This window comes from Antechinus flavipes, chromosome 6, assembly GCF_016432865.1.
Source record: "Antechinus flavipes isolate AdamAnt ecotype Samford, QLD, Australia chromosome 6, AdamAnt_v2, whole genome shotgun sequence".
Taxonomy (NCBI): domain Eukaryota; kingdom Metazoa; phylum Chordata; class Mammalia; order Dasyuromorphia; family Dasyuridae; genus Antechinus; species Antechinus flavipes.
In genome coordinates, this window is record NC_067403.1 from 150,562,454 (window position 1) to 150,582,076 (window position 19,623).

Below are 19,623 nucleotides of genomic sequence, written 5' to 3' on the forward strand. Positions count from 1 at the left end.
TACCAGAATTCATATTCTATGGTAAACACAAACTAACTGTATGACCTTGGGTTAATCACTTAACTCTGTTTGTCTCAGTTTTCTCATCTGTAAGATAATCTGGAAAAGGAAATGGAAAATCACTTCACTGTCTTTGCCAAGAAAACCTCAAATGGGATCACTAAGAATCAAACATGATTGAACAACAGCAATAATGCACTGAACATGGAACCCTATTTATTTTGTTTTGTTTTTTTTTATTAAAGCTAAAACATATGCACGGATAATTCTTCAACATTAACCCCCCCTACAAAATCTTGTGTTCCAATCCTATCTCTTCTTTCCCCTCCTCCCCCTCCTTTACCCTATCCCCTCCCTTAGATGGCAGGTAATCTATTATATGTTAAACATATGCAAGTCTTCTATACATATTTCCACAAATATGCTGCATAAGAAAGATCAAAAAGGAAAAAATGAGAAAGAAAATAAAATGCAAGCAAACAACAATATATGGAACTATATTTTATAGACATATTAAAAAAAGATTCTTTTTCTTTTAATTAAAGCCAAAAATATATATTCCCCTTGTTGTAGTGACTGAATTATATGAAGGAAAAATTCAAATGCGTATTTGAAAACTAGATTTTTAGGAAATTTTTTTCAAGTCACAAACATTAGTTTCTCTCTCTTTACAGAAAATGTTTTCTTACATCCAGTCTACAAGCATTTATTAAGTGCCAACTGTGTGCTAAGGAAGTTGACTATAAAGTGAATTTATGCATATTAAATTATATTTTTCCCATTGATGTCCATTTAAAAGTTAAAAATGTGTTCCTATAGAAAAAAAGTGTTGATTTTCATGTCATATTTCCCTATTTGTCATGTTGTATTAAAAAAAATTAGACCAAAAAGAAAAAAAATCATCATGAGAAAGAAAAAAGCAAACAAAAAGGTGAGTAGTACTATGCTTCCATCTAAATTGTTTCATAGTTCTCTCTGTGTATGTGATAGGCATTTTTCATCCCAAATCTATTGGAATTGCCTTGAATCACTACATTGTTAAGAGCTAAGTCCATCACAATTGATCATCACATAATCTTTTTTGTTATTGTGTGCAATGTTCTCTTGGTTCTGCAAACTTCACTTGGCATCATCCAGATTTTTCTGAAATCAGCCTGTTTATCATTTCTTACAGAAAAATAATATTCCATTGCATTCATATATAACCTATTCAACCATTCCCCAATTGATGGGCATTTGCTCAGTTTCCAGTTTTTTATCACCACAAAAAGGGCAGCTACAAACATTTTTTGCCTATGTGGGTCCTTTTCCCCTCTTTCATGATCTCTTTCCGATAGTGTCCCAGTAGAGAGACTGCTGGGTCAAAGTGTATGTGCAATTTTATAGCCTTCTCAGCAGAGTTGAACAAACTTTCTTATTTTCATTTAATACCTTCATTGAAGGTACACTCCATTTATGTCCACATTATCATAAAACCATCATACAGATGAGGAAGTAGGCATATATAGATGAGTGATCTTTGGGTCACTTTTTTTGGTAGATTTTTTTTCCCATTATGCCTTTAATATTTTCTTCACTTATACCTTGAGTTTCCCTCAATGCCTTTACAGTTGTGCTATCTGATGCACAGATTTTGTAAATTGTTGGTCTATTCTAGCTATTGTTTTCTTTAGCATCATTAGATTGCCTCTTTAAAAACATCTGAAACTTATATAAAAATGTAAATATGGTATCTCTACCGCCCTTTGATGGTGAAAAAGTTATAGAAATTTTTATAGATCTTTTCTGTCCTTTTTTCTCTTTTTAGTTTTCTTTCAAAGTTAGAAACTTCAGAGCTAATCCTTAAGTATTCTCTAGTGATGACAACTTGTATAGATGTCTTCTCACGCTTTATTTAGATTTGCTTTGCACTTTTTTTTTTTTTTTTTATCTTTTACATTTTATTTTTCTTGCTGAATCAAAAAATATGCCAGGTTTTATAATCCTTTGGGTACAATTCTAAACTGCTCTACAGAATGGTTATATCAGTTCATAACTCCACCAACAATTACTATGCACTTTGTTAAATGCTTTACAAATATTTCATTTGATCCTTACAATAAATCACGTAACTATTTCAGCCACAAGCCATTTCTTTTTATTTTCATAGCTTTGTATTTTGAAATTTAACAAGTTGCTATGTACACCGTATATTAGTATACATTTCTTAAGTAATTGGTCATTTCCTGACCATTAAGATGTCAATTAAGTAATGCATATTTATTATTGCATTTTGTGCCGAACTTTGTGTTGGACATTTTATTCATGACAGAACTGAAACATCACTTGCTTTCCTTAGTGGGGAAAATTACTTGCTCTCCTAAAAGTAGTTAAGAAATGTATGTTACGTAAATATTAAGGCAATTCAGTTATTGTAGTGAGATGATAGTAGTTGGAGGATCAATCAAGTGCTTATATTGTGGATGAACTTAGCTTTAAAAAAAACCTCCAGATTCTTTAAGGCCCAGATGAGGAAAGAGCTACTTCCATGCAAGGAGGAGAAATGTGCAAAACTATAGACGGGTGTGAAAGAACAAATGAAACATTTATTAACTTCTTTTCTATGGGCAAAGCAGTGTGCTAACTAGATAATTGCTGCTCTCACAAAGCTTATATTCTAGTGGGGAAGACAACACATACAAAAAGGTTTGAAGTCAAATGAAAAAGCCCTGTGTGTGTGCCTTCTGCCCCAGGGGCAAAGAAGATGTTAATGCTTCTTATATACCATTTCTATTAATAAAATGATATCAGCTTCTGATATTGAAGCATTTGATAGTGCCAAGGATTTTCAGTAGATGTGGCTATAGCACTTGGCAGGTGTAGTGGCCAGGATTCATCCCCAGTAGAGTTGTTTCCAGGATGATGTCTTGGGCCCTGAGCTGGAAACATTGTTATTTTCCAGGCTCATGGAGATCTTAGGAGAGATGGTGGTCAAGGGAGGTGATAGTAGCTTGACTTGACTGGTATATTCTGTCTTCTGTCTCTTTTTCAAGGTGTACCTAGTTTCTCATCTTACCTGGCTTGTGAAGTAAATTACCATATTTTGAGGAATCCCCCAAAGCATGTCATTTTGGCTCTGCAGTACACTGTGGGAAGGAGAACAATACAATAATCCTGGAAAGTCAGGTTGGCATCACGTTGTGAAGTACATTAAATGCCAGAGAATATTTAATCCCTGAGGGAGCCACTGCAGTTCATTTTACCAGAAGAACGCTTTAGGAAAATTATTTGAGTAGCTGTAAGAGGTCAGGAAGATTGATTAGGAAATATGAAATAATTCATGAAAGAAATAATAAAGTGATAAAGGCCAGAACTAGGATAGTAGTTGTATGGAAAGAAAGAAAACTTTATTCCTATAAATCCAGCCTATATGATAGCTAAATTTTTATTGTGAACATTATACCTCTGAAGATGACAACTATGACAAATCAGGGCTTTAGACTTAACAAGGTAATTGAGATATTAATGCAGATTAAATCTAAAAATGTGTTGATAGTTCTTTGGGCCCCCTCCTCCTCTTCCTTCCCTCCTCCTGACCCAATTGTTAAACATTCATCTTTTACTCTTGGAAGTGATAGTGGTTGTTAGAGTTTGAATAATATAATTTAGTAACTGATTGGGTTTGTGAAGAGTTTAGGATCAACCTAGGAATCTAGGTTGCAAACCTGAGTGATTGGAAGGCTGATGTCTATGGGACTTCCTGCTGAAATATCCAATAGTGAGATTGGACTGAAGCTCAGGAAAGATACTAGTGCTAGGTATATAGATATGAGAATCATCATTTAGAAGTGATAGTCGAATCCATGAGAGTTGATGAGGTCACTGAGAGTATGGAGAGAGAAAAGACCCGGGACAAAATCCTAGGGTATATCTACATATATATGACATTTGTTGCTGCAATAAAATTTATAGATATAGAAAGGAAAAGATGAGGCAGTCCCTGGTCACAAGAAATTTACATCCCATTGGGGAAAGAAAATAGGGATGTAAAAAATGTATTTTATTTCTCTTCTATTTTTCTCTTATTTTGTTTTGGTTTGGTTTGATTTTTTTTGCTGAGGCAATTGGGGTCAAGTGATTTGCCCAGGGTCACACAGCTACGAAGTGTTAAATGTCTGAGGTCTCAGGTCTTCTTGACTTCAGGGCTGGTGCTCTATCCACTGTGCCACCTAGCTAGCTGCCCCTTCTCTTCTATTTTAAAAAATATCTTTTAAAAATACTTTTTAGTTTTTGTAGTAAGCTTTCTGATTTTTTTCTTCTTTTCTTCTCTCCACTCCTCCCAACATATGAACTTCCCCTTGTAATGGAAGAAAAGCAGTTAAGGAAAAACAACCAAAGAGTAAATATGTGCCATTCTGCCTCTAACTTTCTTGCTTTTAGGAGGAGTATGTGCTTCATTATCTCGATTAATATATTTGAGAAACATTCTTTCATGATCCAAAGGATTAATTTTTTGTTTGCTTTTAATTAATTTTTTTTTTCAAATTTTTAGGTAAATTTAAAATATTAAAAAATAAACTGAAGTTTAGAGGAATATTTTTGTCTCTATTAAGACATGGTGTTATAATTGAAAGGATGAAGCATGTTTGACTTTTGTTGGGAACATAATATGAATGTTGTGTTGAAGAGCCATTCATTCTTCAGTTTTTATTTTTTAAGGACTTAAGGACTGACAATGAAAGGAGGTTTGGGATGATGTCTTGTATCATTTTCAAAAACCTCTCCTTCTAGATTTCCAATATGGCTTCGATGGAATTTAGTAGTAAGTCTTTACTACTTTAAAGAAGCTTCATGGTCCTACCACTTAATTTAATCAGACATAATTTTATTAACATTGTAATTATAGTTAAATCAATCATTTCAAAGTATTAGTCATTACATGAAATGATTTAATTTTGAAAATCTTTAATCTCATATCCTTTTTTCATCTGATTTTTCCTGGTTGGTGTCCATTTTCTGACAATTCTATTTAAATCAAATAATGACTAAAGTTATGAAAATACCATGTGGTAATTATGATCTTTAGCAGCAGTTGTTTGGACAATTCAGGATGCAGGTAAATCTCCTAAACTTTTAATCAGATCCAATGAGTCCTTCCCCCATCTTTCAAAGAAGAATCTAATATTAGATATGAATAAGACTGGATATCTAGAGTTCAGAACTTGTAATCTTAAAAGGAGATTTTAAAGTTATTTTTTATGATATTTTGACAGTATTTGACCCTGATTATTATTGTTTTCCCTTCTTTCCCCTTTATCCTACAAAGGGACAATTAATAGAACTGCCTCTCTTTTTCTTTTCTTTTCTTTTTTTTTTGGTAACTGATATTGGATATATTAATATCTAACCCCTCAACTTCTTTGTTTATTAGAGAGTCTTAGAGATTTAGCTGTGGAGTTACAGGTAATATCAGAAGTGCTGTCTGTACCCAGATCCTCAGGAATTCAAGTCATTGTCTTTGGCCTCCATCCTCTGGAATTTGGTCTCTTTCCCCAAGCTCTGAGATCTAATGGGGAACTTTCATCTTTATTTTGGCCTGAAGCAGGCGTATCTTCACTACCAACCATTTACCAGTTGTGGTTTATTAATACCTTCCCTCCCCTTTTTTTTTTAGTTTTTCTTTATGTTTTGTCTTTCCTTATTAGAATGTAAGCTTTTTAAAGGCAAAGACTATCTTGTTAGCTTTTGTTTGTGTCCTTAGACTGTACATAGCACCTGACACACAGAAAGTGTTTAATAAAAATGCTTTTTCTTTAGTTCTTTCATTCGTTCAGGTTTAGGAGACTCTACTGCACTGTTTTGTCCATCAAATATAATGAATGGATATTATAATAATGCTTAGGGAGTCTTTGTAAATCCTTTTCTCTCCTCATACAGACCTGTAATTTCATTACTGCTCAATTGTAGTTTGGGCAATTAAATGGCACAGTGAATGAGCATTGGGCTTAGAATAAGGAAGAATGAGTTCAGATCTAGCCTTAAATACTATCTGTGTGATCTTGGGTAAGTCATTTATTCCTGCTTGTTTCAATTCCTCATCTGTAAATGGACTGGAGGAAAGAAATGGCAAACCAGTCCAGTATCTTTGTCATGAAAACCCCAAGTGGAGTCATGAAGATTTGAATACAACTGAAAAATGACTGAAATCAGTATAGATTGTCAACACTTATAATTTTTGTTTTAGATTATTTCCTGCTATACAACAGTGTGGACTTTTGTCATCAAATGAAATAATTTACTTAAATAATGCTTTGTAAAACCTTTTTTTTTTTTTTTTAATAGTTCTTTCACATAAAGTAAAATAAAAATAAATCCATAGACTAAAGTAAATAAAACAAATCACTACTATGCAATTCAATTAAACAACTTTAAAATTTAATTAAAAAATTAAAAAAGTATCTGCTATGTATAAAGGCTGTGCTGGGTGGTAGTCATACAGAGAGAAAGTAGACAACTGTCTCTGTCCTCAGGGAACTTATATTCCCCCAAGAAATGAGTGTAGAAGTAGCAGATAGGTGTTCAGATAGGTAAATGCAAGATAATGGGAAGGGGGTAGAAGAATAACTGTTGAAGACACCAAGAAAGACTTTTATGAGGAATGGCCTGAGCTGAACTTGAAAGTAAGAAATTTGAAGTGTGTGTGTTATGTGTGTAAAAGCACTAGAGAAAAGGGCACAAGATAGTGACTAGGAAAACCTCTTAGAGTTGGGTTACACACAGAAACACACACACATTCTTGTTACTTGCCACACACATTAGAATGTAAGCTCACTAATAAACTGGGAAAATATTTTTATAATCAAAGGCTCTGATAAAGGCCTGATTTTTAAAATATGTTGAGAAATGACTCAAATTTATAAGAAATCAAGCCATTCTTAAAATGATAAATGGTCCAAGAATATGAACAGGCAATTTTCAGATGAAGAAATTAAAACTATTTCTAGTCATATGAAAAGGTGCTCTAAATTACTGTTGATCAGAGAAATACAAATTAAGACAGTTCTGGGATACCATTACATATCTCTCAGATTGGCTAAGATGACAGGAAAAGATAATGATGAATGTTGTAGGGGATGTGGAAAACCTGGGACACTGATACATTGTTGGTGGAATTGTGAATGGATCCCACCATTCTGGAGAACAATTTGGAACTATGCTCAAAAAGTAATCAAACTGCATACCCTTTGACCCAGCAATGTTTCTACTGTGCTTATATCCCAAAGAGATCTTAAAGGAGAGATAGGGACCCACATGTGCAAAAATGATTGGGCAGCCCTTTTTGTAGTGGCAAGAAATTGGAAACCGAATAGATACCCATCAATTGGAGAATGGCTGAATAAGTTGCAGTGTATGAATGTTATAGAATATTATTGTCCTATAAGAAACAATCAGCAAAATGATTTTAGAGAGGCCTGAGGAGACTTACATGAATTGATGCTAAGTGAAATGAACACTACCAGGAGATCATTATACATGGCAACATGATTATATGATGATCAATTTTGATGGACATGCCTCTCATCAACAATGAGATGATTCAAACCAGTTCCAATTATTCAGTGATGAAGAGAACCATCTACACCCAGAGAGAGAACTATAGGAACTAAGTATGGACCACAACATAGCATTTTCACTCTTTCTGTTGTTCGCTTGCATTTTGTTTTCGTTCTTGGGTTTTTCATTATTCTTTGCTGTAGTTTGACTATCCTGTGGGTAAAGTTTTTTCTTTCTTTCTGTCCTTGTAATCTCAGTGGTGTTTGGGAACCTTTTTCTATTGATGTTATCTGTAACTTGAGAGAACTCCAGAGTTGCAAAGAGGAGAGGGAGGCACTGAGAGAATGAATGGTAATTTATGTGGTCACATAGCTAGCCAGTGTGGGAGGGAGGATTTGAACCTATGCCCAAACCATGCCCTGCCCTCATGGAACAAGATGTTTTAAACAAACAGTATTTGACTATATACTTTCAAAATTAATTCAATTAGAGCTTGATTATCCCTTTAGAATTCTTTAAGTAATATGCTCCCTGCAGACATTAAAAAATAAAATTATGGTGACTAGAAGTTCAAATGACATTTTTCCAGTCAGTATTTGTTTGGTAAAAGAGTATCAGTATAGCTCTATGGTGAAAACCCCTTGTATATTTTGCTTTTAAGGCATGATTTATTTTACTTCTTGAATACCTTATCATAATAGTAAGAATAACTAACATCTTTATTGCTGTGATAGGAGTTAAGAAATTGGCACGTCCCTTTTAGAATAATAGGTTTTTTAAAAGGACAAATCCTGGGGTGCAAAAGGTACCGTGTGTGTGTGTGTGTGTGTGTGTGTGTGTGTGTGTGTGTGTGTAAACATATATATGTATTTTGTGTTTAAAAAAATAAAAAATTATAATGATTATTTTCCAGAAGATTCGTGTTAATTTTAAGTTAATTATTGTTCAACTATATATACATACTACCATATAGTAATATATAATGTTTTCACTGAAGCCCAAGTTCTTTAATGATTGGGTTTCAGAGGGAAAAGCCTCTTTATAGTAATTAGTTTTACATTATTCCAGTTCATTGGAAACCAGAAGATAAGTAGTGTCATTATCCCCATTTACATTTTTTACAGGTGAGGAAGCTGAGACAGACAGGTAGAAAACCTTGTCCAAGGGCACACAACTAATAGGTATATGACTCCAGATTTGTACTTTGGTCTTCTTTGCTCCAGACCCTGTGGACCAAGTTTCTGCCTATTATCAGTGAGTGAATTGTTAATAAAGATTTATCTAGAATCATACTCAGTCACTTCTCTAATGAGAAGTCACAAATCTACAATATAATCCCATATAGCTAATAATAGGTACACAGTTATTTCCAGCCTAAGTCTGATAGAACACCAGCCCCATGGTATTTTAAAGCATACAAAGTAGCAACAGTTTTGGAAATTTGTCTGGACCAAAAAATGTTGCAATAACACAGAGTGAATTAATAACAACATCTGAGAGATGATTGAGTAAAAACCATATTTACAGCATTTAAAAATTAGGTTTATTTATATTCTTGAAATATTCAAAGGTTTCCTTTAAACTATATTGATGTCCAATAATAAATTGTTACAGAAATTATTCCTTGTTTTGAAAATATTATGATTTTGAGGTTTATCTATTCATAATGAATACTTGCTTAGAATTTAAATCTCTTAACTATTGTTAGGATGAACCTTAAAAGGGGCAGCTGGATGGTGGATAGAATACCTATGCTAAAGGCAGGGGAACCTGAGTTGAAATTCGGCTTTAGCCACTTTACATTTTAACATTTACCCACTAACAGTGTAACCCCAGAAAAGTCATTTAACCCCAATTGCCTCACAGAAAAAGAAAAAGAAAGAAATAACTTTATTACTGTAAGTATTGGAATTTTTACAAATTGTTAAGTCATTAGAGTTGATGGAGACACTAATTATCTAATTTAGCATGGGTCAGTATCATTGATCTAATCCTACAAGGAGATGTTTTGAGCCAGAGCCTGAAACAAGGTACTAATTGATACAATGCTTGTGTTCACACCTTTACTCATTGGAGTTCTCACATTTGGGAGATTTCAGGGTTTAGTATGAGATATTCAAATTCACACCTCCCTTGAAGCTCTTGGGGCCAGAGAGCACTATGGGAGAAAACCCATAATCCTTTTCTCTGATACATCAGAAGAAGAAAGCAGAGGCCCAGTTAGGAGAGTTCAGCAAAATTAGATTGGAGAGGAGCACACTGGGACAGATGCAGAGCACTCTGGGAGATTGAGAGCCAGAAGCCCTCTCAGAGGCAAGAGAGATTCATTCCATTTTCCACTTGGCTGGCTGGTGGCTGAAGAAAGCAGAGGCAGAAGCAAAGGACAATCTGCAAGAGCTCTTAGAATCAAGCAGAGAGATAGGCCTCAACTAACAGGGCTATTTTGGAAGGAGAAAATAAACGTTTGCATTTTTACCAGCTGTCTGCATTTTGAGGTCATTATTACTTTCAACTGCAACTAAGGCTGCCTCCAAATAACCTCCCCAAGAAACCTGCTCTCCCCCAGAGAAAACCATTATTATATTTTAAAGAAGAAAAACACCACAAGTAAGGAATAGACTATACTACTGTAGCCTCCTGAAGAACTGTACATAAAATATTGTCTCTAATTCTACCCTGTATATAAAAGCACTGGTTCTGTGCTCTATGAACAAAGCAGAATTGATTTAGTTCAAAGGAAACATGAGATGTGCAGAATTAGAGAAGCTATCCCAAATGTTCATAGGGGCTATTTGTGTCCAACCTGTGGTGATCAGCCACACTATAAGTCAACTCAAATATATTGATGACATTTTGGTTCTCTTCAAATATGAACGACAACCACCAGCTAGTTTGTATTTAAAAGAACACATGACAAGAATCCAAACACCCCAAGAATAAGACAACAGTTTTTCAGTGCAAAATAAAAATTCAAAAAAGCACAGTAAATATGAAACTGAACTGCATTTCTTTTGTTTGTTAGGATTATAATTTTAATTACATCTCCATATACAAAAATGTTCATATAATAAGGGAACAGTTACTAACACCTGGTATATTGGTATAGCATTGGATGAAGGTTATTGTTTATTGAAAACTCCCCTTTCCCTACCCAGAAATGAAGGAAACAGTGAAATAACAGGAACATTAGAGATGATCCCAGATTTTTTGTTGGATTCTTGGTGCCTTCCATGTTTTGACCTGAGCCTTTTTTTCTTTTAGCTTTATTTGTCATTAGTTTACCTTCAACAATCTTTCCCTACTGCCAAACTGTTCAACTACATCTTTTTTCTTTCTTTTGTTATTTTCATGGACAACATTTTGAGACAACTTCACTAAAACACCCAAAATCTGCAACCCCACCCACCCATCCCCACCCCACACACATGCACATTCCCTCCTCATCTTGTTTCTGCCACCTGTTTTGTCCTATTCTCTCCACTCACTTGACACTAATCATAAGTTGCATTGAATCAATACTTGAATTTTTGTATTCTTATTCCACCTTGCATGAATCTGTCTTTTCTTTGTCTAGATTTTAAGCCTTTTGATAAAAACAAGGATTTTGCTTCTCACTTTTTTTTTATATTTTCCTAAACATATAGCCCAATACTAAGCATAGCAGATATTCAGGTATTTGTTAAATATATCTAAATGTAGCTAGTGACTTGGCTCACAACAATATACTATTGTACAATAAGTACATAAGCTTAATTGTATAGATAAAAATACTGGTAGAATAGTTTTTGATAATGGACTAGAACAAGTAGAATGCCAGTGACATAAGGAATCATTTATTCTTTATGACCTAATTAAATTGATTACAGAATGCCTAGCATAATCTAATAGAGCAGATTTTTAGAAATTCTCATTGTTTTTCCCATACCCCCAGATCTAAGACAGTATGGAGTTTTAAGAGCTGGAAAGAGTTTAATTTAATCCCTTCCTTTTTTGAATTGCAAACTTAGGCTCAGGGAGGCTAAATAATTTTTCTTGATTTCTGTAGAAAAGACAACATGGCAGAATGGATCATGCTCTAATCTTAGAGCCAGAAGACAGATTCTTTACTTGCTGGCTGCTATGCTTTCCTTATGAACAAGTCACTTCATCTTATAATGTAAGGCAGAGGCTTACCAAGTGTGGACGGTACAAAGATCATTAAGAGTCCACCAAGTCAAAACTGTTTACATGATCATTTTAAGATGTTTTTCTTTCTCATAATCTACATAAATAAAAGTACTTGGTGGGGAAAGAGTCCTTGTTAATTAAGTGTGTAGAGGATCCCTGAAATCACAGTTTTAGTCATAGTTCTAAGTTGAAGAAAAGATACATTGTTAGAGAGTAGAATTCCTCATTCAGGATTTCCCTTACTCAGATCTTTCTCTGATCTAGAATGGCTCATCTTACTCTCCATATTAAATTCCTACCCATTTTTTTAAAACTCCAGTCCTGCCTTATCTATAAAACCTTCTCTGATTCTACCCAAACTTTAATGCCTATCTCTTTTCTCTAGTCCCAGATACCCTTTTTTTTTTTTTTCCACTTCTCATCCAATGGTTAATTTTGTGTTAAAAGAGTTAATTTAGGGCCATAACATTCCCCCTGGGATCCTTGAATGCACTCCATGTTCTTGATCCCCTTCCCCCTGTTTAGATTGTAAAAGGCATTTGAGCAGTTCTAGTGTTTTAACTTGACTTTATATCTCCATTGAGCACATAGCATATTGCCTCTGTCTACTACAGATAGATAGTAGATAAACTGACATAGCCAGTGTGCATGCATTGCTTACTAATCTGGCTTTCCTACAAGTGAGATACTCTGTTTCTCCACTCCAGGCATTCTCTGTTTGTTACTCATGCTGTCTCTCATGCCTGGAATGCTCTCCCTCCTCCATTTCAACTACTAATTTTCCTGGCATCAATTATAATCCTACTTCCTAAAAAGATTTCTCAAACCCTTCTGTTAGTTCCCTCTGTTAATTATTTCCTATTTATCCTGTATATAACTTGCTTTGTATGTATTTATTTGCATGTTTTCTCCTCTGTGAAAGAAGAGCTCCATGAGAGTGCTGTCTTTTATATCTTTTTGTTCCTAGTGTGCTTAGCACAATGCCTAGCATGAAGTTGTAGGTACTTAATAAATGTTTATTGAATTTAATTATTAAGTACTTAATTGTGTGCTGGAGCACTGTGCTAAACCTGGGGATTCAAGTAATCCAAACAAAGCTAGTAATCCCGGGGTGGAGAGGAGATCTCAGGTGGAAGGGAGATGATCCAAGTATAGATAGTATGGTATGAAGTTATCTGGGAAGAGTTTAATAAGTGTTTAATTTTGATCATTTGTAGGTAGAATAGCTTAAATTAGAAAATCTCAGGGAACTGCTTATGATTTTTGAAAATGCATTTAATTTTCCCCAATAATTTAGTCAGCTCTCCTTTTTCTTTTTAGGTCTGGTCCTAGCTTATTTATTTGCTAATACTTAACTCAGCTACATATGCTAATTCATCCATCTAACTTTCTTTTATAATCTACAAAACCTACCATCCTTTAATTTTCATGTTTTTTTTTTTTTTTTCTGTATTTATTAGCTCATCTCTTTTTGAATGGTTATCTTTTTGAAGAGACTTTGGAATGTTTCAGAGACCCTTCTTTTGCATCACTCCATTTTATCCTTCTGTAGGACATTTTTCCATGTCATTGGGATATATATTTTTCACAAGTCTGGTTGGAGTCTGTATTCTTTGATAATTGTTAATGAAAAGACAGTTGAACAAGGTAATACCCATTGTTGTGTCTTTCAGATAAATTGCATGTTTTTTTGGTACATGGAAGACACTTGGTTGCAGAAAAGCCTTTAAACCTGTATTTTGCTCTGTTGAATCAGGTGCCTTTGGTAGAGGAGAGGGAGGAGTGACTGATAAGCACAATGGAATCTACACATTCATCATTAGTGTGATATGAAGTTGTAGCTTGCTGTAGAAAATTATCTGTGAAAGTGTTTCCTTCATATTTTTAACAAGGTTACCTTTGGGGTGTGTGTGTGTGTGTGTGTGTGTGTGTGTGTGTATTTGTGTGTAGACGACTTTCCTCATAATTTTGTAGAAATGTGAAAATAGGCATATGAAATAGTGTTTTAGTGACAGATTCTCACATTTTTGGTAGGGAGAGGAGAAACTGAGTTACTTCCTCCTTCCAAGGACCTAATTCTACTGAATTTAATTACTGAATTTTAATTCTAATTCTACTGAATAAGAAAAATGTCAGCAGGACCACAAGTTGGGTGAAGCAAGGAATATTGCCACATAAGATGGATGGGCTTCTCCATAATTTGGGCAGGAAGAAATGGTATAAGCCATTATAGTCAATGACCTAAGTGGTATTAAGATAGTCATCTGGTCCTATTGGACAAGTGATTAGTCCAGAGGTACAAAATTTCTTTTCTTTTGTGAGGCAATTGAGGGTAAGTAACTTGCCAAGTGTTTGACAGCTAGGAAATGTTAAATGTCTGAGGCCAGATTTGAACTCAGGTCTTCCTGACTCCAGGGCTTGTGCTCTATCCATTCTACCATTTAGCTGCCCATAAAATATTTTGGGGGGCATTCTGTATAATTGTCACTTCTGCCAAACTGGTCTTGGCCATAATTATAAGGCAAAACAAGGGTAGAAGGCCTTTAGCTAACTTCTTACAGTTAAGCAAGTGAACTTAGAATCTGTACCTCATAGCTTTGGGGCCATATATACAGAACTTTGATATGATTTTATCAAATTGATTAATCTTGATTGAAATAGAGTAGGGGTCCAAAATGAATTATTTCTCTAAATGCTATTCAAGAATTTCACCATTCTTTTGAAATCCTTCTTTTTAAGAAAAGCGATCCCTGACGTTTATGATTTTATTGCTTCCACTGTAGATTTCTTTTTGTCCTACTTTGTTAGGGCCACTGTCAGTCTTAATTTCCCCTTAAAAGCCATTTTCAATTAAGAAGTATGGTATGGAGTTCAAATATAATTGTTACACTGCCATTGATCATGGCTACAAAAAATGCTGGCAAATCATTTCCAACAACAATGAGCAACAACATTTGATAACTTTAATTTTTGCAAACTCTTTCCCTCTCAACTACCATGTAAGTGGGTAGGACATTTTATGGATGATGAAACTGGTTGCTCAAGTTTGACTGCATTGCCTATCTAAAAATACCAAACTCAAATCCAACCCTGAGCCATTGCTCTGTCTCCTGGGTCACATTGCCTGTCTTTGTGACTTTAATCTTCATCCAGTTTCTCCCCCCTATATATTCTAGGCATGACTTGGCTTAGATTTAACAAGAGTCTCTTTGGCACACCTTTTCACACTCCTGATTTTTGCAGGACAAGACTAGGGATAAGACTTGCAGTTTTGTTGATAAGGAGGGAATCTCCTTGGTCAACATGTTAATGGTCAACAAATATGAATCTGCATGTTCTCAATAATTTTTTATATCTGGAGCAATGATTTGGTCAATCACACAGCCTATGTGTATCACAAGTGGGACCTGAATCTAGTTCTACCTAGTAATGAAGCCTAAAATGCCTCTAACAGGGAGCCACAGTAATAAGAAAAACCTAAGTGTTCAGAGCAGCTTTCAGCTCTGAACCGCACATCTTGATGTCTTTTGATCTCTTCAAGAATCATACATATGATACAAAGCCATGTCACTGCTTGTTGCCTCCCTTTGATCCTTTTTACCCCTTCTCTTGGACAGATCTCTATCTTGGATGAAATACGTTCTTTTACTTCACAATCACCCCTTTACAGAATGTATGTTGTTTCTTTAAGCCTGGGAACTGCAAAACTCCCTAGTTTGGCTCTGGGCAACACAGACTGGAGATAATCTTTTGTCAGATCACTTCTGTAAGACCTAATTTTTTTTTTTTTTTTTTTTTAATTTTTTATTGACAGAACCCATGCTAGGGTAATTTTTTACAGCATTATCCCTTGCACTCACTTCTGTTCCGATTTTTTCCCTCCTTCCTTCCACCCCTCCCTCAGATGGCAAGCAGTCCTTTAATGTTGAATAGGTTACAGTATATCCTAGATACAATATATGTGTGCAGAACCTCTTGTTGCACAGGGAGAATTGGATTCAGAAGGTATAAATAAGCCGGGAAGAAAAAGAAAAATGCAAGCAGTTTATATTCATTTCCCAGTGTTCTTTCTTTGGGTGTAGCTGCTTCTATCCATCCTTGATTAGTTGAAACTGAATTAGCTCTCTTTATCGAAGAGATCCACTTCCATCAGAATACATCCTCAAACAGTATCATTGTTGAGGTATATAATGATCTCCTGGTTCTGCTCATTTCACTTAGTATCAGTTCACGTAAGTCTCACCAGGGTAAGACCTAATCTTACAGGCCAAACCAACTTTAGCCAAACTTTAGGTTGGCCCCTTGGGCAGTATAAGACCAGTCCAAGCCAGCTCCTCACTCATCCAGATTCCAATGCTGTCTAATTGGCTTCAAATCTATTCAGAGAGCCAGAACAGATGCCAAGCTTGGCTTTTTTCTGATTTCCTTTGAAACCAAAGAAGATGCAGAGAACAGTTCTCAAAATGACTTTGGAAGTCTAGAACAGAAAAGAGCTCATCCAGCCTTGCCCCAGCCCGTGCACAGGCTCCTCAACAAAGCAATTGAATCTTACATTCTTAGCTAATTCTCTGGATTGCTTCCTATTTCAGTTTCTTCACAACTGCAATTTCTTTTTTTTTTTTTTTCCTCATCTTCCAGTGCCTTAAAGCAATCTCAGAGTCTGACTGACCTTTGATCTGAGGCAAAATTCATGAAATCCCCAAACATTTAATTTGATTTGCCATTTTATGAATTATAACCTCATAAATATGCAGCTGGGGGATGTAGTTAATTGAGCACTTTGTCTTTAGTAAAGAAGACCTGAGTTCAAATGTGTCCTCAAACACTTGCTAGTGTCTTTGAGCAAGTGACGAACTTCTGCTGTGATATAAGGTCTGGCTGCTTCAGTTTCCTCATCTATAAAATAGGGGCCATAATAGCACCCACATCATAGGTTATTAAATAATATTTGTAAAGTGTGTCTCAATATAAACTTGTTAATTTGTTGAGGAACCACACTGCCCTGCAGCCACAGCCATTGCTTTGCACTCAAGAAATTTCCTCTTTGTCTGTTCATTAGAGACTAACCAATAAAATGTAATCTTTAGATCTGTGCTTTTTTCCATTCTGCTTCCCAGTGACAGTGACTGATGACTAAGAGATAATGCTAAGAATCAGTTTTGAGATTATCAATAAATAACTATTGACTGTTCATGAAGTTTAAAATAGTTAAGGACCATTAACATGTTAAAGGACCAGCTCAAGATCCAAAGTGATCTTAACAGGCTAGAACATTGGACAACATAAAATAAGATAAAGATTTAATAGAAGTATAAAGTCTTATATTTGGCTTAAAAATAGAACAGCATAGGCATTAGACGTGATCTGTGTATGCTCAGATTTCAGTTTTCCTATCTGTCTTTTAGTGGACTACTCAATATGAGTTAACTTATATTGTTAGTGTGTTTTAAGAACACTAGAAAAAAGAAGCAAAGCAGTTATAAAGGAAGTTAATAGTCCTGAATTCTGCCTAGATCAAATCCAGTCTAGAGCATAGTCTTCTATTTTGATTGGTCATTTTAGTAAGGATATTTATGTGCTGAAAGAGCATTAGAAAGGGATGGCAAAATGCTTCAAGATTATGTCATATTTATCAGTGCTTTCTGATTTATTTTTCAAGAAATAGCTGAGAAAGTTGTTGACAAATGTATTAAATCAAAATTCCTTTTAAGTACAGTGTGATTTTTGTAGATTTAATCAAGGTAACATATTTTATATAAATAATGTTTTAGGAAAAGTTTAATGTAAATAACAATCACAACTATGGACTATCTATTAAGCTTTTCCTGTTATGCCCTCTGAGGTTTTTCCCAGTTTATCTGTGTATGTTTTCTTTGTATATAGTTGTCTGCAGGTTATCTCCGCCCAGTAGACGGGAGCTCCTGAAGCTCACACTATACAGATCTATATCATATTTTCCTTTTTTGCTATCCTTAGCACTTGGCACAGAACACGGTAGATGTTTAATACATTCTTCTTGATTTGACTATTAGGGCCAAATCTTATGGCATTCCCAGTGGCCTATTATTAGAATATTTAGGAATATTAAAAATATATACAATCTTTTATGTAGGAGCACTCCATTTCTGTTTTGAGTAGTGTACATGGAAGGAGACTTGTAAAATATATTTTGAATCATAAGAAAAGGAATTGGACCTGTGATTGCATTGGCATAAGGAATTCCCAATTCCCTTTACCAAAGCCTTCTCTACAATTTCTAAGACTGTTGCCTGAGGCCCTGAGGTTTGAAAAACTTGCACCATCATAGTCACTGGATGGCATATATTGTGTGTGAATCCATATCTCCTCTTTTCAGGGTCACTATGTAGAAACTGCCTCTGTCTAATTCATAGTAGCAAAATTTGAATTATAAAGTGAAAGAATGCTTGCATCCTTTTTGTCCCCAATTCATTCATTGTAAATTACGAAGTTGAAAAAGCAGGGAAAACTTGATTTTCTTTCAAATTCATGAAGAACTAGAAAAAGGAAGATGAGAACTGAGAACTGCATAACTTTATTTTAACCTGCTTAAAATAGTATTTTCCATTTTTGTTAACAAATCCCTCACTTACAAAATGTTCAAATAGAGATAAAAGAGAAAAGTAGTTGGAAAGAGGGGAAGAAAAAGAGAATTTATTATAAATAAAAAAAATCCAGATTATATAACTTGCTTAAATGCACTGGCTTACGTATGTTGTTTTTGGTTTTGCATGAATGGTTTTTTTAATTACTTTTTATATTTTTATTTCCTGGGAATAGCAATGGATTTGGTCATATTAAAAATCTGCTAGTATTTTTAAAAGTATCTTTATCAAAGTTATAGACTCTTAGAACTGGAAGGGTATCTAGAAGTAAGTCATTGATCTAGCTCAACCTTTCCCCGTATATGGGGTCTCTTGCACAAATATTTCTGAGAATGACCACTTCACCAAAATAGCCAATGTATTTGCCTTTTTCATTTTTTCTTTTCTCGATTTTTGTTAAATTTGAAATTGTGGTGACAATAAAAGCAAATAAGAAATTTGTGCTATAAAAACTCCATGTAGGGAATGGCATTCTTAAGTTTTGTATCTTTATTTGCCCAAGAAATAATATGGCATATTGGACAGAAGTCAGGCCTTGAAGTATAAAGATTTGAATTCAAATTGATACAAACTGACTTTGTGAAGATGGGCTAGCCACTTGACTTCTCAATGCCCCACGCAGCTTTCTTAACACATTAAGTTAAAGTGATATTGCTAATAGCTATTCATAGTAGGAGTTTATTATACATCATTGTTTCATACAGATGAAATCATAGTTGTGAAACTCCAGTGCCCAAAAGAAACTTATTTCCTAGCAGAATGCATTCCATATAGTAGGTATTTAATAAATATTTGTTGAACTGAAATAATATTAAAATAACATGTTATAATTTTTTATAATTATTTTCAAAATATATACATAGATTTATTTTTATTTTTTGTTTAGGCATTTGGGGTTAAGTGACTTTCCCAGGGGCACACAGCTAAGCAGTGTTTAAGTGTCTGAAGCCAGATTTGAACTCAGGTCGTCCTGACTTTAGGACTGGTGCTCTATCCACTACACCAGTTAGCTGTCCCCATAGATAATTTTCGACATTCACCTCTACAAAACCCTAGTGTTCTAGTTTTTTTCCCCTCCCTTCATCTACCCCTTCCCCTAGTCAGGAAATAATCCAATATATGTTGAACATGTGCGATTCCTCTTTATATATTTCCATAAATATCGTGTTGCTCCAGAAAAATCAGATCAAAAAGGGAAACAAAAATGAGAAAAAAAACAAAATGCAAGCAAACAACAAAAAGAGTGAAAAATACTATGTTGTGATCTACATTCAGTTCCCACTGTCTTCTCACTGCAGAT

General features: G+C 34.7%; 1 protein-coding gene across 5 annotated transcripts in view; it reads left to right on the forward strand.

The window, feature by feature from the left end:
• Window positions 1-19,623, forward strand: part of METAP1 (methionyl aminopeptidase 1) — a 77,910-nt gene that overhangs the window by 12,434 nt on the left and 45,853 nt on the right. The window contains exon 2 of one of the 5 annotated variants that reach the window (XM_051966479.1): window positions 883-931. The exons of 2 other annotated variants lie outside the window; for them this stretch is intronic. In XM_051966479.1, the coding sequence (XP_051822439.1) occupies window positions 883-931 (49 nt within the window). Of the gene's footprint in view, window positions 1-600; window positions 932-19,623 lie in introns of those variants that run through there. 2 more of the 5 variants (XM_051966477.1, XM_051966476.1) reach the window with 2 other exon arrangements.